This window comes from Coregonus lavaretus, assembly GCF_964263955.1.
Source record: "Coregonus lavaretus genome assembly, chromosome: 7".
Taxonomy (NCBI): domain Eukaryota; kingdom Metazoa; phylum Chordata; class Actinopteri; order Salmoniformes; family Salmonidae; genus Coregonus; species Coregonus lavaretus.
In genome coordinates this window covers 46,595,813-46,615,220 of record NC_139994.1, presented here as the reverse complement: position 1 = coordinate 46,615,220, position 19,408 = coordinate 46,595,813, and the positions used below count along the sequence as shown (strand labels likewise).

Genomic DNA, 19,408 nt, shown 5'->3' with positions numbered 1-19,408 from the left:
CCTAACTGCCCAACTGAAACATTTGGATTTGAATTTGAAAGGACAGCAGGTGCAGGCACTTAACTGAAAAATTTAAAGATCTCCACAATTTAAGGTAAGGTTTGTCCCTTGTATGATCTAAATTGATATTGTTTTATGATGATACCATCTCTTTTCATATTTGTGCAAATCTTTCTAAAACATAAAATGGATACAATTCAATAGATATCAATCAACAGAGGTAAGAATATGTATGCAATTAGTATATGTTGAAGGCTAGCTGTATTGGGTGCAGATGACTGAACTGCTCACTTTTGTGTCTGTACGTTTACAGACGAGGAGGCATACAAATGTATGTCAATTGGTATTGGTATGTTATGCAGATCACATGTACAATCCTCTTCCCTTACCTCTTCAAGGAAAATCCCATAGGCCTCTACATTTTGGACAAGGTATGTGTATCAAAACCATTATCAAAATAGTTTTATTCATTCACATTTACCACAAAAGCCAAGGTATGAATACTGTCATGTGCATGTTTTGTTAATCATCTATATAATTACTATTGTTTGGATTCACAGACTTCACCCTCCCTACACCTCTGATGAATATAACAGGAAACCTGTTCGATCACCATGCACTGCAAAATCATTCTGGCTATGGATACAGAAAACATCAACATGCCAGAGGATATACCCATGGACTTGGGGCTCTGCTGGGAGTTTACCTTATATTTGGATTTTTTTATTCAGCTTTGCCACTAAAATCCTAATAAACACTGACAACTAAAATATTGTGTTATTGTTGCTATTGTTAAGCGTATTATTATTAATAATAATAATAATAATAATAATAATAATAATAATAATAATGGGGGGGGGGTCCTGAAACTGGTTCCCCCCAGTTTCAATTTGAAGAACCCCTAAAGGATCCTCCAGGTACATTTACTTTTTAGAGTGTAGTCTCATATTCATTTAGTGCACATCGTAGAAAAACTTTTTGGAGCGACAGAAAATGAGCATTTCTTATTGAAAAAGTCCAGGTTGTCCCTCCCTGTTTCAGTCCATTTTCTTCAGTTTGGTGCCTAATGAATACGAACCTGGTCTCAAATCTGTTTGTGCTTCTGCCACCTCTTAGGCTGCGTTCACACAGGCAGCCCAATTGATATTTTATTCACTAATTGTTCATTTGACCAATCAGATCAGCTCTGAAAAAGAGCTGATGTGAAAATATCTGATGTGATTGGTCAAAATACCAAATGGTGGAAGAAATATCAGAATTGGGCTGCCTATGTAAACACAGCCTTATTTATCACGTTCAGAATTGTCTGGCAAGACAACAAATGATAGTGTAGTTGGCTAGAGTACAAACAAATCTGGACAGATCAGGATATAGATTTAGGGGCAAATCCTAACTTCGGCTTAAGTAACATTTTCACTTGATGTCAATGAGACTAAGTAATACATTCGACTAGAAGTTATTTCCCCCCGTTTATCTCCTCTTCACTAGTCTATATTCCCTGTTTGACTTATCTTCACTATTTTACACTCACCGGCCAGTTTATTAGGTACACCACCCCGTTCACGAAAATGAATCGCTCCTACAGACAGTGAGTCACGTGGCTGTGGCTTGCTACATAAAGCAGGCAGACAGGCATCCAGTTACTGTTCGAATTAACGTTAGAATGGGCAAAACGAGTGACCTAAGCGACTGAGCGTGGAATGATCGTCAGTCAGCGGCGAAAAGAGCTCATTGATGAGACAGGAGAATGGCAAGAATCATGCAAGCTAACAGGCGGGCTACAAACAGACAAATAACAGCGCTGTACAACACTGGTGTGCAGAACGGCATCTCGGAACGCACAACTCTTCGATCCTTGTCACGGATAGGCTATTGCAGCAGATGACCACACAGGGTTCCACTCTTATCAGCTGGTCCAACGAATCCCAGTTCCTTTTGTGTGATGCTGATGGCTGGTCTGGTTTTGGCGTAAGCAGCATGAGTCCATGGACCCAAACCTGCCTGGTGTCAACAGTACAGGCTGGTGGTGTACTGGTGTGCAGCGGCTCCAGTGGGCCCGTGATCACCAACACTAGACAATTGAAGAGTGGAAAAACATTGCCTGGAACATGACAGTGAGTTCAGTTTACTTGAGTGGCCTACGCAGTCCCCAGACCTCAACCCAATAGAGCAGGCCTAGGCAACCCTGGTCCTGGAGTGCCGCAGGCACTTTATATTTTTGATTTAACTGACCTGGAAGACCAGGTCTGTTGAATTTGGGCAATCACTGAACTGATCAATTAGCTTGGTCAGGGGTGGTGCCTAGTTGAATAAAAATCCTGTAGTACCTCCAGGAACAGGGTTGCCTACCTCTGCAATAGAGCATCTTTGGGATGAGATGGAACGGGCCGCTCGCAGCATGAATGTACCCCCGTCCAATCTGCAGCAACTGCATGATGCCATCGTGTCAGCACGGACCAACATCCCTGTGGAACGTTTCCGACACCTTGTAGAATGCCCCGAAGAATTCAGGCTGTTCTGGAGGCAAAGGGGGGGTCCGACACGGTACTAGATGGGTAATCTAATAAACTGGCCAGTGAGTATATATTCTCCCTGTTTCTCTTCACTTGTCTGACTACATTCTTCCAGCGTCTGTCTCCCCAACGAAGGTCCTCCTATGCTCTAACCAGTGTAAACAAAAACTGTCTGTGTGCTATATACAAAGAAAGACATATTAAATAACTTAAGCCAGTATATACATAACAAAAATTCAGAAGGCAAAAAAGTGAGGTTGACCTGGTCAGTGCTGTTTTTCTCCCATTTGATGTTTAAACACAGACGTCCTCTGATTATTTACATCATCCCAAAAATATTGTGTACCGTCTTTGTCCTTGCTGAAGCTTCTTACAGCTGTAGTTCATACCTCTTGTAACTCGTCTTAAAAACCTATATGATTTCTATCGCTCTAGCACTGTGATATCTATTGAATGGGTTGTTAGCATTTGCAGTAATCATGCCACTAGTAATCTATGAGTGTGATGCTTCTCGAAGATAGAAATCAGAATAGAACTAGCCTACCTAAGGTCGAGTGTCTGCACCAAGTAGGCAGTCAGGATAGACATTTGTCATGTTGCAATAATAATGACTCGCTATTCTGTTACGATGCTATGCCTCAGTCACCATCATTAGTGCAGACATTCCATGTTCTAGTAAGCAGCATGCCGTGTTAAATATTATTTTTCTGTACTTGCTTGATGCCAGCGAAGTATACAGTGAAGCAGATCGACACAGAGATTTCTGTGTCACAAAAAGCCATGTCAAGTCGTGTCTTTCTCGATCATTTTTCTTCAGAAAATATGTCTTGAATGCGAGTGTCGGACCTGAAGTGTGTTTTGATCGCATCGGACGGAAAACAGTCTCTTCTCATTGACCCTTCCTCCTCCTAGTCCCGCCTCCTGTCTGTTTAACCAATCAGGGAGCTGCGTCTTGACAAGTCCACGTTGCTGGCGCTCAGTCCTCTGCATTCCGATAGGCCGGTGTTGGCATCCTGGAGAGATTAGGAGGGATGTTCCAAGTGTGATAACGGAGAAAGAAAAAAACAAAGACACTAGAATCATGTAGACTAAATCTGAAAAAGTCTAATCCTTTCATCTAGATGTATACCTCAGGACTTGTTTGTGCTCTGTCTGTGACAGCAGTCCTTGGCTCGTAACTAACAGGTTAATAACTATATGTGACAGTGAGGGGGTTAACTGTGTGCTGCTGGTACCTGTGAGGGGTCTTCTGCACTCTTGTTGAGGAAGTTGAGAGAGCTGGCTCTCGTCATCCTGAAGATGACACAGACAAACGTTTAGGCTTCAATAAAAAAAAAAATTAATTGCTTGGATTTTGCTTTATTGTTATCAGTTTACTAACTACTGTGCCTAGTTGGCTCCCCACAAAAGAAAAAACCCTGAGGGAAACACTGAAATTCATGCACAGTATGAGCAGTGATGGGCTAAGGACACACAGTCTCTCTCTCACCCTGGGTTGCGGGGCTCCTGGGGGCCACTGCCCTGTAGTTTCTTCACCAGCATCTCACTGCTCCTGCGCAGGGCGTCACGGATCTTCCCGAAGGAGCCGCTCCGACGCAACAAACCATTACCATCCTGAGAAAACAAGACCAACATACCCCGTCAAGGATTGGCCTCGAAACATAAATCAAAAGTGATTTGAGGTAATTTATTATTTCAAAACCTTGATCATATCTTCTATCAATGTATTTGACAAACATCACACCACATTTTTTATCTTAGCTTTTTAGCATTTTTGTGTAGAGTTTTGCTGAACGCATACAGGTTTAATCACGATGTCAGCTTGTTCATTGTATTGTTTCATCATTTTACCCGTCTTTGCTAGTTCTTGATACTTTGGGAGTAAATTACATGTGATTGTACGCCTTTTCGTCATACATTTGACGGTATGTGCACTCCCATAAAAGGCTCAACCCCCCCCCCCCCCAAATGACAGACCCCGTTCCACTCTGCTCCGTCGTCTCCCTCACAGTCCCCCCGCTGGGGACCATTAAAACCCTCCCGGCTCTGCCGTCGCTCCCCCCCTCCAGGGACCCCATCCTTCAGGAGCTCCACAACCTTACTCTGGTTAATGGCATCTATACCCTGCGGGAGGAGGAGGGGGGAGGGGAGAGAGAGGGGGGAAAGAGAGGGGAGGCAGGGAGAGAGAGAGATTCTAAATGTCAGCTGGTTTAAAACAGAGTGCATCAGAGCTTCAAGGCTCTAGACCACAGCCGTGGGTAATTGCACTGCCAGTGTATCTGAGTGCTTCTACCTGCTTTTTCAATGATTGTGTAGTAATTACCTTTTTACTGATTGTATAGTACCTGCTTGCGTCAGTGATAGTGCAGTACCTGCTTACGCGTCAGTGATAGTGCAGTACCTGCTTATGTCAGTGCTTGTGCAGTACCTGCTTGCGTCAGTGATAGTGCAGTACCTGCTTGCGTCAGTGATAGTGTAGTACCTGCTTGTGATAATCTAGTACCTGCTTGCGTCAGTGATAGTGTAGTACCTGCTTGCGTCAGTGATAGTGTAGTACCTGCTTGCGTCAGTGATAGTATCTGCTTGTGATAGTCTAGTACCTGCTTGCGTCAGTGATAATGTAATACATGGTTGCGTCAGTGATAGTGTAGTACCTGCTTGTGTCAGGGATAGTCTAGTACCTGCTTGCGTCAGTGATAGTCTAGTACCTGCTTGCGTCAGTGTAGTACCTGCTTGTGTCAGTGATAGTGTAGTACCTGCTTGCGTCAGTGATAGTGTAGTACCTGCTTGCGTCAGTGATAGTGTAGTACCTGCTTGCGTCAGTGATAGTCTAGTACCTGCTTGCGTCAGTGATAGTGTAGTACCTGCTTGCATCAGTGATAGTGTAATACCTGCTTGCGTCAGTGATAGTGTAGTACCTGCTTGTTATAGTGTAGTACCTGCTTGCGTGTCTTTGTAGCACACTCCTCCAGTGTCTCCGCTGCCTCTAGTTTACCCTGTCTGCGGTACAGTGCCCCCAAGCTCTTCAGGGTGGTATTGACCGTTGGGCTAGCAGCAATTAAGTACATGTCAATATCATGTCATCATTACGGAAGAGAGGACACACTGTGAATAAAAAAAATATTCCCTCGTAATGTCGAGATCACAATTTATTTATCTCATGATCACGACATAACAAAAGTTGTTTCGTCGAGATCACGAGATAAACTCTATAAATAGGAGTGGATAAATGGATGATAGATTGCCAGTATGGGCTGAGACGGCAGAGCCCACGGTGGATCAGCGCATAGATTTTATTGATTGCTACACTAAGGGATGGTGCATTTCATTCTAACATCATAATTGCATCTGTGTTTGGAGCTCATTAACAGTTTATAAGAATGTTAGCAAGCTAAATGTCCCTTACCTTGAGCTAAGAGCTCGTAGGGGAGCTAAGCCCTTGTGGGGCATTTAAGCCCTGAATGATGCCTGACAGGCAGCATTGTCTTCCAGGCTGTGTGCCACCCCCAAGACCACAGCCAATCATATGCAAGCAACAACGCAGCTAACTTGGCTAGTCTTGTGAGCAAGCGAGTGCGTGATCGAGCTAGCTAGTTAGTCTTGTTAGCTAGATAGCTAGCTTGTTATCTATGCTGGTTGTTAGCTTGCATAACTGATATGTGTATAATTGTAAAGGAAACATCATGTTTTATGGATAATATTTACATTTACAGAGTGGGTGGGCCCCATTTCTGACAGGCATATTAACAGTCAGGGCATTATGTATATGATCAAGAGTGGGTGTGCTCTATTCCTGGCAGGCTGATCAGATTCAATAGCAGTCTCAGGATGCTGCCTCGTTGGCTGTCTGCAAGGAGCCTTACATATGAAACAGCCTACAAGGCAGCATCCTGATTTATCAGCCTCTGAGGCTGCTATTGAATCCGATCAGCCTGCCAGGAATAGAGCTCCCCCTGGATCAGATATGCATTTGCCTATAAAGCACTTTGACAGCTAATCTGCCTGCAAGGAGCCTTACCTATAAAACAGCATAAAAAGGCAGCATCCTGACTTATGAGCCTCTAAGGCTGAAATTGAATCTGATCAGCCTGTCAGGAATGGAGCTCACCTATTGTAAATATGTCCCTTATAATTATACACATATCAGTTATGCAAGCTAACAACCAGCATAGATAACAAGCTAGCTTGCTAGCTGGCTAGGTAACAAGACTAGCCATTTTAGCTGCATTATTCCTTGAATGGGATTGGCTGTGGTCTTGGGGGCGGCACGCTGCCAGTCATGCATCGTTCAGGGCTTAAATCCCCCACGAGCGCATTGCGATCAACGCAGCCAGTGGGCTCCTTGATGAGGTGGTTATCGTGCATCTGAACAAATGAATGAATGATGCGCGGTACTTTTGATTATCTCGTGATCTCGACAAAACAACTTTTATTATGTAGTGATCATGAGAAGTTGTGATCGCGACATAAATGAGGGATTTTTAAAAATGTATTCATATGTCCTTTATGGACTTCCGTACATTATTAAAAGCACAATATTAATATAATTTAGAACACGGAGTTGTGTATTTATCTCACGTTAAAATTACAATTAATTTGGAATACTAACTCACCTGTCAACTTTGCAGGCCTTGTACCAGCTCCCATATTCTCCATAGGGCACAGCATCCTTCCTCTTCCCCTGAGAGAGAGAGAGAGAGAGAGAGAGAGAGAGAGTTGCTGTTAATGGTAATCCCATTTCCAATACTACTATTATTATTATTATTATTGCTGTTGGGCCCACCATTTTTGTTATATCTATACTTTGACAACGTAAGTAATTTTACTTGCCATGTCAATAGAGTCTATTGAATTGAATTGAGAGAGAGAGAGAGGGGGGGGGGGGGGGGGGGCAGGCAGTTATAGTCCAGCGGCTAAGGGAAAAAATTGTGGACTTTGTGATAAAACCACAACATTTCAAACACAACTAGGGCAAGTCCTTCAAAGTGTTTTTAGCTATAGTGCCACCGCAGATCTTTTATATTACCCCACTGGCCGCCATTTCCATTATGGCCACCAATCAGCTCCATGGGGCCATATTTCCATAAATAATAGGTACGTACAGCCCAATGACGGCTTAACATGTTTGAGGGAGTCTGGAGAACACAAGAAAATGGCTCAAACATGCCATATATACACGCATCGGCCACTTTATTAGGTACACCCATCTAGTACCGGGTCGGACCCCCCTTTGCCTCCAGAACAGCCTGAATTCTTTGGGGCATGGATTGTACAAGGTGTTGGGAAGCAACAATGTTCAGATACGTGTGGCGTTCAATCGTTGCTCAATTGGTATCAAGGGACCTAACTAGGGTTGGGCGGTTTCCAGATTTTCATATGGTAATACAGTCCTTCTCTCATTCTGGGATTTACGGTATTACCGGTTTAGTACACAAGGGAGCACCAAAACGCAAAAAATACAATTTGGCATTTGTTACCAGAATGCTAAAAACATTAGCACAAATAGCGAATGTCCATGGAGGCTGCTTGCTAAATATGCTAGCGTGCGCAAACGAAAATACACGAATTGCAAAGACAGGCAATCCAGCTCATAAAGTTATACATATATAGGTAGAAGCTACCGAATGTCGTTTTGGTTAGTTTTGTTGGGATTTGTTTTCTAATAATTGGATTGAAGTGATGAATAGCTTAGAAGGAATGCATTAATGATGAGCATAGGTTTGTACTATACTGATATAAATTGTTTCACATAACAGGCTGTGATTCATGTGTGGAACGTTAGGGGAAGGACAGATAAGACTTGTATTTCTTACAGATACGAACACTGCCTCTTTGTTGTCTGTGAACCGTTGTCTGTGAACCGTCCTTGGATGTAGGAACGTACAGTCTTTTGGGTGCTGACTATTATGATAGCAACTTATGCCTGGGAACGGTGGAGCGCCAAGGGGTGGGACTAACCCGTGCGCCAACGGATTGGCTGAGTAAAGTCTAAACCACACTCAGTCCTTTACTCTGATTGGCCAACAGAAGAGGTGGGAACTATGTCAGAGTATTTGAGAAAGTACCTGTAAACAATGGTTTAGTTCTCTGAGTGCCCTGCGAGGTATTTCAGTGGACCCGTATATACGAACCTTCATACTTATCATACATACATTTTGCATATAATAAATTAAGCTTGGATTGAAGATCTCTTGATTCTTATTCCAATACCAGATTTGAATTACGCAATTTCTAACAATTTGGACATTTACAAGCGAATGTGAACGAGATACATCGTGCAAATGAACAAAGTTGATGCATGCTTCTCTGCTCTGAAGCAGCATGTGCACACGTTGTGTCTGTCTGGAGTCACTAGGGCAACCGGCCTGCTTTGCTCAGAGATGTGGGAGCAGTCAGGCCGAGAACAGAGAGGAGAAAAATGCAAGGGAAATCAAAAGACAGCAGTGGCAGCTGTACAGATAACTCATCCAACGGGCTTTGACTTTTCAAACACGGCAGAAAGCTTACACAATATGATTCCCCGTCACTTTAATTCAGTAACTTACTTAGATAACTAGCTAATTAAAGTTAGGGGTCGCGTTAACGCAGAGTTCTTCATTTTTCACGCAGGAAAAAATGATAATACGCGTAAATAATCTCATGCTGCGTTTTGTGAACGCAGATCTAAAATGCTTCTTATTGTAATTTCTACTGAGCATCAGATAGATGTTGTGCTTCAGTTGCACTTCTCCACTAAGATGATAATTCACCAACGGCCATTGTATCAGCAGACAGCGCTCTGAGACATTGTATCAGCAGACAGCGCTCTTTTTTCTCCGGTACTTTTCTCAGTGTAGCCAACCTACCTCCGGTAAAGGTTAAGCAAAACATTAGGAAATGTAGCCGGCTACATTATTTATATGATAAACATTAGAAATATGATGGCAATGCTTCGTTTTGCAAAAAACGATTTAACTTGTGGCTGCCAGCCAAATAGTGTTCCACTTCTGTTCATGAAAATGAAGCTATTTTCTGCCTAATGTGTTGCACTAATGTATTTTCTGTGAAGGAATACTATAGTTGCACACACCTGATCACTCTATTGAAGCAAAAAAATACGACTTTCAAAACGCGAACCCTGTCAATACACAGCTGGGCTCACCTGTTGTCCTATTTACAAAGAAACACGTGACTGGCTCAACTGTTCTGGGGAACTATAAGCTTCATAATGTAAAACAATGTGAAGGGTGAAATGAAGAACGTGCTTTATCTCTTAACGCATGGCACAAGTTGACTGCAGGTATTTCCTTAAAAAGTAGCTACAAATATTAAAATCTATTAAAACATCAAATAAATAATTTCAAGGGTATTGAAAAACCTTTGTGGCTATTTCCAAATACACCGGTATATTGTATATACGGTATATCGCTCAAGCCTAGACCTAACGTGTGCCAGGAAAACATTCCCCACACCAGTACACCACCAGCCTGTACGGTTGACACCAGGCAGGTTTGGGTCCATGGACTCATGCTGCTTACGCCAAAACCTGACCATGCCATCAGCATCACACAAAAGGAACTGGGATTCGTTGGACCAGACCATTTTTTTCCACTCCTCAATTGTCCAGTGTTGGTGATCACATGCCCACTGGAGCCTCCTCTTTTTGTTTTTAGTTGATAGGAGTGGAACCCGGTGTGGTGGTCTGCTGCAATAGCCCATCTGTGACAAGGATCGACGAGTTGTGCGTTCCGAGATGCCGTTTCTGCACACCACAGTTCTACTCCGCTGTTATTTGTTTGTTTGTGGCCCTCCTGTTAGTTTGCACGATTCTTACCATTCTCCTTTGACCTCGCTCATCAATTAGCTGTTTTTGTCTACAGGACTGCTGCTGACTACAGTCGTGGTCAAACGTTTTGAGAATGACACAAGTATTGGTCTTCACAAAGTTTGCTGCTTCAGTGTTTTTAGATATTTTTGTCAGATGTTACTATGGTATACTGAAGTATAATTACAAGCATTACATTAGTGTCAAAGGCTTTTATTGACCATTACATTAAGTTTATGCAGAGTCAATATTTGCAGTGTTGACTCTTCTTTTTCAAGACCTCTGCAATCCGCCCTAGCATGCTGTCAATTAACTTCTGGACCACATCCTGACGGATGGCAGCCCATTCTTACATAATCAATGCTTGGAGTTTGTCAGAATTTGTCGGTTTTTGTTTGTCCACCCGCCTCTTGAGGATTGACCACAAGTTCTCAATGGGATTAAGGTCTGGGGAGTTTCCTGGCCATGGACCGAAAATTTCTGTTTTGTTCCCCGAGCCACTTAGTTATCACTTTTGCCTTATGGCAAGGTGCTCCATTAGGCTGGAAAAGGCATTGTTCGTCACCAAACTGTTCTTGGATGGTTGGGAGAAGTTGCTCTCGGAGGATGTGTTGGTACACATCTTTATTCATGTCTGTGTTCTTAGGCAAAATTGTGAATGAGCCCACTCCCTTGGCTGAGAAGCAACCCCACACATGAATGGTCTCAGGATGCTTTACTGTTGGCATGACACAGGACTGATGGTAGCGCTCACCTTATCTTCTACGGACAAGCTTTTTTCCAGATGCCCCAAACAATCGGAAAGGGGATTCATCAGAGAAAATGACTTTACCCCAGTCCTCAGCAGTCCAATCCCTGTACCTTTTGCAGAATATCAGTCTGTCCCTGATGTTTTTCCTGTAGAGAAGTGGCTTCCTCGCTGCCCTTCTTGACACCAGGCCATCCTCCAAAAGTCTTCGCATCACTGTGCGTGCAGATGCACTCACACCTGCCTGCTGCCATTCCTGAGCAAGCTCTGCATTGGTGGTGCCCCGATCCCGCAGCTGAATCAACTTTAGGAGACGGTCCTGGCGCTTGCTGGACTTTCTTGGGCGCCCTGAAGCCTTCTTCACAACAATTGAACCTCTCTCCTTGAAGTTCTTGATGATCCAATAAATGGTTGATTTAGGTGCAATCTTACTAGCAGCAATATCCTTGCCTGTGAAGCCCTTTTTGTGCAAAGCAATGGATGACGGCATGTGTTTCCTTGCAGGTAACCATGGTTAACAGAGGAAGAACAATGATTTCAAGCACCACCCTCCTTTTAAAGCTTCCAGTCTGTTCTAACTCAATCAGCATGACAGAGTGATCTCCAGCCTTGTCCTCGTCAACACTCTCACCTGTGTTAACAAGAGAATCACTGACATGATGTCAGCTGGTCCTTTTGTGGCAGGGCTGAAATGCAGTGGAAATATTTTTTGGGGATTAAATTCATTTTCATGGCAAAGAGTGACTTTGCAATTAATTGCAATTCATCTGATCACTCTTCATAACATTCTGGAGTATATGCAAATTGCCATCATAAAAACTGAGGCAGCAGACTTTGTGAAAATTAATATTTGTGTCATTCTCAAAATGTTTGACCACGACTGTAGCTGTTTTTTTTTTGTCTCACCATTTTTGGTAAACCCTAGACACTGTAGCGTGTGAAAAGCCCAGGAGGGCGGCCGTTTGAGGTACTGGATTCGGTGTGCCTGGCACCGACGATCATACCACGCTCAAAGTCGCTTAGGTTACTCGTTTTGCCCATTCTAACGTCCAATCGAACAGTAACTGAATGCATCGATGACTGTCTGCCTGCTTTATATAGCAAGCCACAACCACCTGACTCACTGTCTGTAGGAGTGATCAATTTTCGTGAACGGGGTGGTGTACCTAATAAACTGTATATGTTAAAAAAAGTGGCCAAAAAGTGCATATTTGACATGTAAATACTCAACAAAAAATTTTTTAGAAGTGTTCTCTGAAGTCTGCTGCTTACAATGACACAATGATATAACAGACTGTCAATTTCAAGAAATGTGACACCAAACCTGCACTGCACCCGTCTCTCTAGGTAAAATCCCATATTAATGCATTATGTCCAGTAGTGAGACCGGTAACCCATTTTAACCAAATGCCTGTGTGATGACAAAAAAAAACTGCAATGGCACTATAGCTAAAATCACTTCTAAGGACATGTCCTAGCTGTTTGTGTAATTTGGTGCCTTTATCACAAAGTCCACAATTACCAGCAAATTTGAGGCTTAGCCACTGGACTATTAGCAGCAGTAGAGACAAATTACAACCTTATTATAAAGCCTCCATTATCACATTAACATTCTCCCTCTCAGTCCTACTAGGTCCACCTATCCATCTGAGTTCATAGCCTGACAGTGACGTCAGTAGTAGGAGGACCATGGTTCAGTACGCCATACAACAGATTCATACTGTAACTACCTTGCTCTCCTCTCTCTCCTCTGCATGCATCCAGATAGGTTTGTTGTCATCTGAAAGAGAACAGACGAGAGGGAGAGGGGGGTGTGAGTGTTCCCTCACTGGAAAAAATAAGGTATTTGAATTTAAAATCAAATGGATTAATTTATGGCATTGTACTCAGAGGATTTAACCTGTCCATGCATTAACCCGTCTGTGTGTGTTCATTTCACTAATTAAACCATAATCAACACAACACACTTAAAACGTGTGTAGGGGGGACAAAGTGGGTTGTGCTGGTCTGTGCCATGCAAGCTAACCCATGCCAGAGCGTGAGTGTGTAAGGGTTTGATTGGCTTAAGGGCAGTGATCTGGACACAGTGGTGAATTAAGCTGCTCCACGCAAGACAGATAGCCCTGATCCCCTGAACTGACCTGTCAGGACACGGCCACGCATGGCCAGCCAATGACCACAGGGTTTACTGGGCAGTCATGGCCAAAATGGACATACTGTAGAGTCAACACCTCGCCTAATGCTACATGAAGACTTCATAGAGTTGGTAGGTCTGGTGTGGTGGTAAATGTAGAACTAGGCTATGTCCCAAATGGCACCCCATTCCCAAAGGGCTCTGGTCAAAAGAAGTGCACTATATAGGGAATAGGGTGCCATTTGGGACGCATCCCTGGTCCGTCAGTGATTGTGATGCGTTGGTTGTAGGAGACTCACTGTTGACTGAGCCAAACTCCTTCTCGTGTGCTCGGGTCAGGATCTCTTTGTACAGAGACTCAGCATCCTTGAACTTCCCCTGTTTGAGGTAGCATGTAGCCTAAAGAGAAGAGATGAAATGTACACAGGTTTAATAACAAACATTTCACATCAACACATAAAAGCATGTGCATCTATAACAAAACAGTGGATTAAAATATCACGTTTTAAGTTTCCCAAAACTGGTCATTCTTTAAGACTGCATTACTTTGTACTGCCCTAGACTGGACATTCAGCTAAATGCTCATAATAATATAATAATAATATGCCATTTAGCAGACGCTTTTATCCAAAGCGACTTACAGTCATGTGTGCATACATTTTTACGTATGGGTGGTCCCGGGGATCCCGGGGATCGAACCCACTACCCTGGCGTTACAAGCGTTACAAGCTCTACCAATTGAGCTACAGAGGCATTCCAGAATTCAGATCCAGAATTCTCTCTCTCTTCACCAGGTTGTTCTTGGTCTTGGCTACGTTGGGGTCGTCAGCTCCTAGTTTGGACTGGTAGATCTCCAGGGCTCGTCTGTAATAATACTCCACCTCCTCGTACTTTCCCTGGTTCTGACACAGCAGGGCCAGGTTGTTCAGCTGCTTGGCCACGTCAGGGTGGTACTTCCCCAGGACCTGAACACCAGAGACACACATCAAGACTTAATTTAGCTACAATGAAAGAAGATTTTACTGACCAACAGTCCAGGGAAAACTCTGGGCACTACACATGATGAGTCATAGATGCAATTAAAATCATTAGTGTTATTTTGTGTACCTTCTCTCTGATCTCCAGGGCTCTCTTACAGAGGGGCTCAGCCTCCTTGTACTTGCCCCTCTTCCCGTAGAGCACGGCCAGGTTGTTGAGAGTGGCGGCCACCGCAGGGTGGTCCTTCCCCAGGGTCTTCTCTCTGATGGCCAGGGCATCGTTCAGCAGGTGGGCTGCCTCTTTGTACTTGTTCTGGTCCCTGGAACACAAATACAATGCCAGGTAAGAAGATGTGTACAAGCACCATAATTAAGCAGTAAGTCTCAATTCATTATTTTTACCCAGCTATCCACACATCCTCTCTGCACCCAATCTACTATGAGTACATCGAGCCATCCCTTGACCCATCCATCTCCTATGAGCATATCCACCCATTCATACATCCAGCCCTCCATCCATCTCCCTCACTCCATTTCTCCCTTCATTCCCCTCTCACCTGTAGACGAGGGCCAGTATGTTGAGCATGGTGGCCACGTCGGGGTGGTCGTGTCCAGAGGTCTTCTCCAGGTCCTCCAGGGCTTGTTTGCAGAGGGGCACGGCCACCTCGTATCTCCCCTGGGAGGCGTACTGGATCACCAGGTTGTGGAGGGTCCTCAGGCGGGCTGGGATCTCATAGCCACCCTGCTGGGCAGCCACCTCTCCACTGGGCTGGGCTGGAGGAGAGGTGTGGAGGGGGTTAAAGTGATTCATTCTTGATACATTGTGCTGACAGAACAGGGGTTCCAAATAAAAAAGGGCTTTCATTCTTGCTACAGAATGGCTAGCTTGCTGAGGTACAACTGTAGCATGTTAAGATACAATGCTTATTTCAGAAAGAAATCTCTGAGACGAAGATAAATGTAATTTATTTCACATCATTTTAAGAGGTGGTAGTGTCTGTAACCAAAATGACTGCTATAACATACCTTCACTCAATCAATAAAATAATCAAATCAATAAATCAACTATCTATCATAAGTCTAACCCCACCCATATCTAACACCCATTGTCTTCGACATTACCAATCTAACCCCTCTCTAACCCCATGTCTACCTTGTCCCCTCAATGGGCTTCTTCTTGGCCAATCAATCGTCCTACCTTGTCCCTGGTCGTCATCATTGGGGAACAGGTCGTCCAGGCTGTCTTTAGACGTCTCCCCTGCAGCCTTCTCCTCAGACGGAGACACGTCGTCGTCAAACTTCTTAATCCGGTTCATGAACTCCAGGTGTTTCTTCTCCTCCTCCAGCTGGGCAACACTCTGCTCACTACACTGCAGCTTGTTCTGAGGGGAGGTGAGGAGTGAGGGAGAGGGTGGGGGAGGAGGAGAGGTGAGGTGAGTGGGAGGCAGGGGAAGCTTTGGAAATGTTTTGCTTTGGAAGGGATTAAAGTGATTGTATACTCCAAAACCCCTAAAATGTTAGCCAAATGTTTTCCGCCCTCAAAAGTAACGCTGAGATGAGCCAACACCCCATGCAGTCGGTTGTATATGTTGATATATAGACTAATCCAACATCTCCAGAACATTTAACCACTTTTGAGGTCTGAAAACAAAGATTTTGATATTGGCGTGAATGATGCAGTGTTCTATGCTGTATATCTAACTGAGTTAGAATTAGGATACATCTACCTATACGTAAGGCGGATTAGGCTGTAGTATGTCTACCTGTGTTCCTGCCAGTTCGTCTCGTAACCACTGGTTCTCCTGACACAGTCGTCTGACCTGGGCTCTTAGCCTCTGCTTCTCAGACTCCACCGCACTCAGGTGGCCCGACAGGGCAATGATCACCTGGACAAGGGGAGGTGGAGGGGTTAGAACCAACTCTTATTTTCAATGACAACCTGGCAAGAGGGAGCAAGAGAGGGATGTAGGGGGTTCAAATAAAGAAGGAAAGCTGCGAGAATGTTTTAGTTTCAAAGGGGGAAGCGGCTAGCTTGGGGGCCAGACCACATTGTACGTTAGCGTGGAATTCCAGGCTAGGAAGAAGTGTGGAGCATTGTAGAATGTTTACCTGGGATTTGTAATGTGTGTGTTGTAACCTGTTCCAAAACCAGTGCAAATAATGTCCTTCTTGGAGGACAATATATCATTGTATTATATTCTGGTCTATTCAAAAGAGGGTGGGGAGTTGTCTTTTGGGACGTTATTTTATGCCGTTCATGTTATATCAGTCCATCTGTATCCAACCCAGATTCCCACCACCACCTTTCTACAGGAACAACTCATTTCCTCTTGATGAATCACCCTCTATGAGGCATCAATCTAAATACATCCTCTCCTTCAGTCTTAGTCACAGTGTATGAACTAGCAATAACCCACATCAAGCACCAGCATCCTCCTCCTCTCCATTCACCTCCTCTCTCATCATTTCATTATCATCCCTTACCTCTAAAACTGAGCATCTTCCACTCACCCACTTTCTTTGTCCCCTTCACTCCACTCTGCCTTCCCTCTCTCTTCTTCCATTTCTCTTCCTCTTCTCTTCCCTCTCCCCCTCCTTTCCTTTCACTCCCCATCCCTCCTCTTCCCCCATTTCTTCCCTACCTGTGCCTCTCCCAGGCCAAGTTCGATGGCCTCCAGGCTTTTACGCAGCAGGCCTGACTTCTCCTGGGCAGCAGGTGGCTGTGTGCAGTCCAGCAGGGAGGTGAGGAGCTGGGCATGCTCCCCGCGGAGGGTCTCCAGGCCCTGCATCACGGCCTTGGTGTTGAGCACTATCTCATCCTGGGTCAGGCGCTCCAGGGCCTCCTCACTGCGTGGGTACACCATGGTGGACATAACCCGGGTTCACACACACTGTAGGAGGGGATAGAGGGAGAGGGGTTAGATAGGGACTGGACTCATGTTACCATACTCCTAATCTTGTACAGAGAGCTTGGAATCGATGCTAGTTTGAGGACGAGCCATATGTACAATACAGAGGTGAAAATTACAACACAGCAAGAATTCATGCCTGATGAGATTATTACAAATCTGAGGATTAGAGGAAGAAAATCCCTCCGAATAAATTATGTCCAAATTAAGAGAGATTTTGTTCACACAACTGTTCAGTCTGTTACCAAAAACCAACCAAGGCACAGCTCATTCCTCTGGACCTTCTGCCCTTGTTCCAATGGGACTCTAATCTTTTGATCTTGAGAAAATAAATTAAGGAACTGTAAGCATTTCGGTTCTGAACCTATTCTATACATAGTTTGAGTGGCACTGCCTTAATCAGTCTTTCTGACTAATAGAATCATGGAATTCTTCACCTAAACAAACTGATCGTTGCAGCTGGACCAAGCAGAAATGCGCTACTCCTCAACTGCTCTACTCGGCTTTGGAGGAGCACCTGTTCTGTTCTCGCGCCGCCAGGAGGCCCCCACCCACACCATCCATTGACCGCAATGCACCAATATGAGCGATCCCGTAATTTCCCATCCTATTGCCACAGGCACAGCTAACAAATCTCTCAAACGCTGTATGGGACGTTTGGCAATTTGTAAGTGTTGTCATCATCGATCCATTTAACTGTCAATTAGTGTTTAGTAGTAAAATATGGGCCGACACACTTTAGGATTCGCCCCCCCTCACAGGATGACAAGAAATGGGAGACAGAGAATCAATGAACGTGACCGATAGAGGAGAGCGTTACACATAAATAAAAATAAATGTAGTATTTTGAGAGACTTAATGTATCATAACATCTATATCGTATATATATAATAGTATGTCTAACTGTCACACTCACACGTAGGCACATGTCCTACAAAACAAGGTTTGAGCGAGGCCCAGCCAGAAAGATGATGCTCTAAGGACTTTCTGCATGGATGCGGTCGTCAGGTGCAAGTCTCTATACTGTTTCATGATGACTAAGAATAACAATTTCCTCAGCACTTAAACTAAGCGATGACTCGTCGAAACGATGTCCAAGACGAGAACCAAGACGAGCTCAATTGGCAACATTATAGAACGTTGGTAGTGATACATATCACGAGCCTAACATGGAGAGAGGCATTGGTACGTCGCGTAGCAAATGATTTACTAGCCTAGCTCTCTTTGTTGGACGTCAAAATATATTCCAATATAACTCATACACTTAAAAATACACTCAAAGACCTCGTGTTGGCCATACCTTACCTTCATCAAAACGGTTCTATTTTCCCAAGACAAGTGCGCTGCCGCCGGATATCTCGAGCTCAAACAAAGCACGACCTACTGTTGTGATGCTCTGCTTCAATCACTTGTTGTCAGTGGGCTAGCTACGCTTGTGCACGGCAATGACAACGTCAAGGCTGAGGATAACATAACCCTACACCTATACAAAAAATACTTAACTAGGCCTATATGGTAGGCTATATCACCATGAATCTCTAAAACCATAAACTGTAAATGTTCTCAGGTCGGTGTGAGAAAAGTAATAACATCACGATAAAGAACATTCTTTATTTACCTTCTCTCCCCTGCTGTTGCCCCACCGGTAAGATCCGGATAACACGTTATTCAGTCTTCTGAACTAGCTATATAAATAGCCCAATAAACACCACTTTGCTTAAATCCGGTTGTATATTGTCGCTTCCACCTAAAAGCTTGCGAATTCCAAGAAATACATTGTAACCAATGATGTTAGCAATGCTGGTTAGCTAATGAATTCGAGCCTGGCACGAATTAGCCTAGTCAATGTTCTCGTCTTGCGACGGTTGGTTTCAACAGGAGTTGCGATCAAAATACAGGAACGCTGTTTGCAATGTGAGTCGACATCGTCCGATCCATCCTCGGAAGTTGTTTTGGAGAGAGTGCGGGACCGCTGGCGCGTTCTCAGTTTGAGAAACGTGTTCGAAGAATGACAGTCGCGACCCGAAAATGGCTGTTGTCCGAATTGTCCCACAATCCACAGCCCAGTGCGGCCGCTACGACGTCACCGCTCATCAGAGAGATCAAAATAAAGGATGATGCACAAATAACATTTATTTGTAGGCTTGTGGATATTTCCAATAGCTAATCACCATAGCATTTACAATACTTAATTTTGTAATTCTAATGTAGACCTATGTATTATAATAACTAGTCTAGAGATGCCTAAATAAACTGAATTTGAACTTTAAAAAATAGTCTACATTAATTCCTTGATTCCATTCATATGAATAACTGAAAAGGC

The 19,408-nt window shown here is 44.0% G+C and overlaps 1 protein-coding gene across 1 annotated transcript; it reads right to left on the bottom strand.

The window, feature by feature from the left end:
- Positions 1-845: 845 nt before the first annotated feature.
- On the bottom strand, positions 846-19,107 carry LOC311132657 (kinesin light chain 2-like). The gene is made up of 15 exons (XM_084165922.1): positions 18,704-19,107; positions 16,819-17,067; positions 15,940-16,062; positions 15,375-15,558; positions 14,734-14,950; positions 14,307-14,496; positions 13,991-14,164; positions 13,499-13,598; positions 12,796-12,845; positions 7,127-7,194; positions 5,453-5,561; positions 4,491-4,637; positions 4,003-4,127; positions 3,749-3,806; positions 846-3,526 (listed from the first exon to the last, which is right to left on the bottom strand). The coding sequence occupies exons 2-15, from the start codon at positions 17,047-17,049 to the stop codon at positions 3,443-3,445; spliced, it is 1,860 nt and encodes a 619-aa protein (XP_084022048.1). The 5' UTR covers positions 17,050-17,067; positions 18,704-19,107; the 3' UTR covers positions 846-3,442.
- Positions 19,108-19,408: the final 301 nt, after the last annotated feature.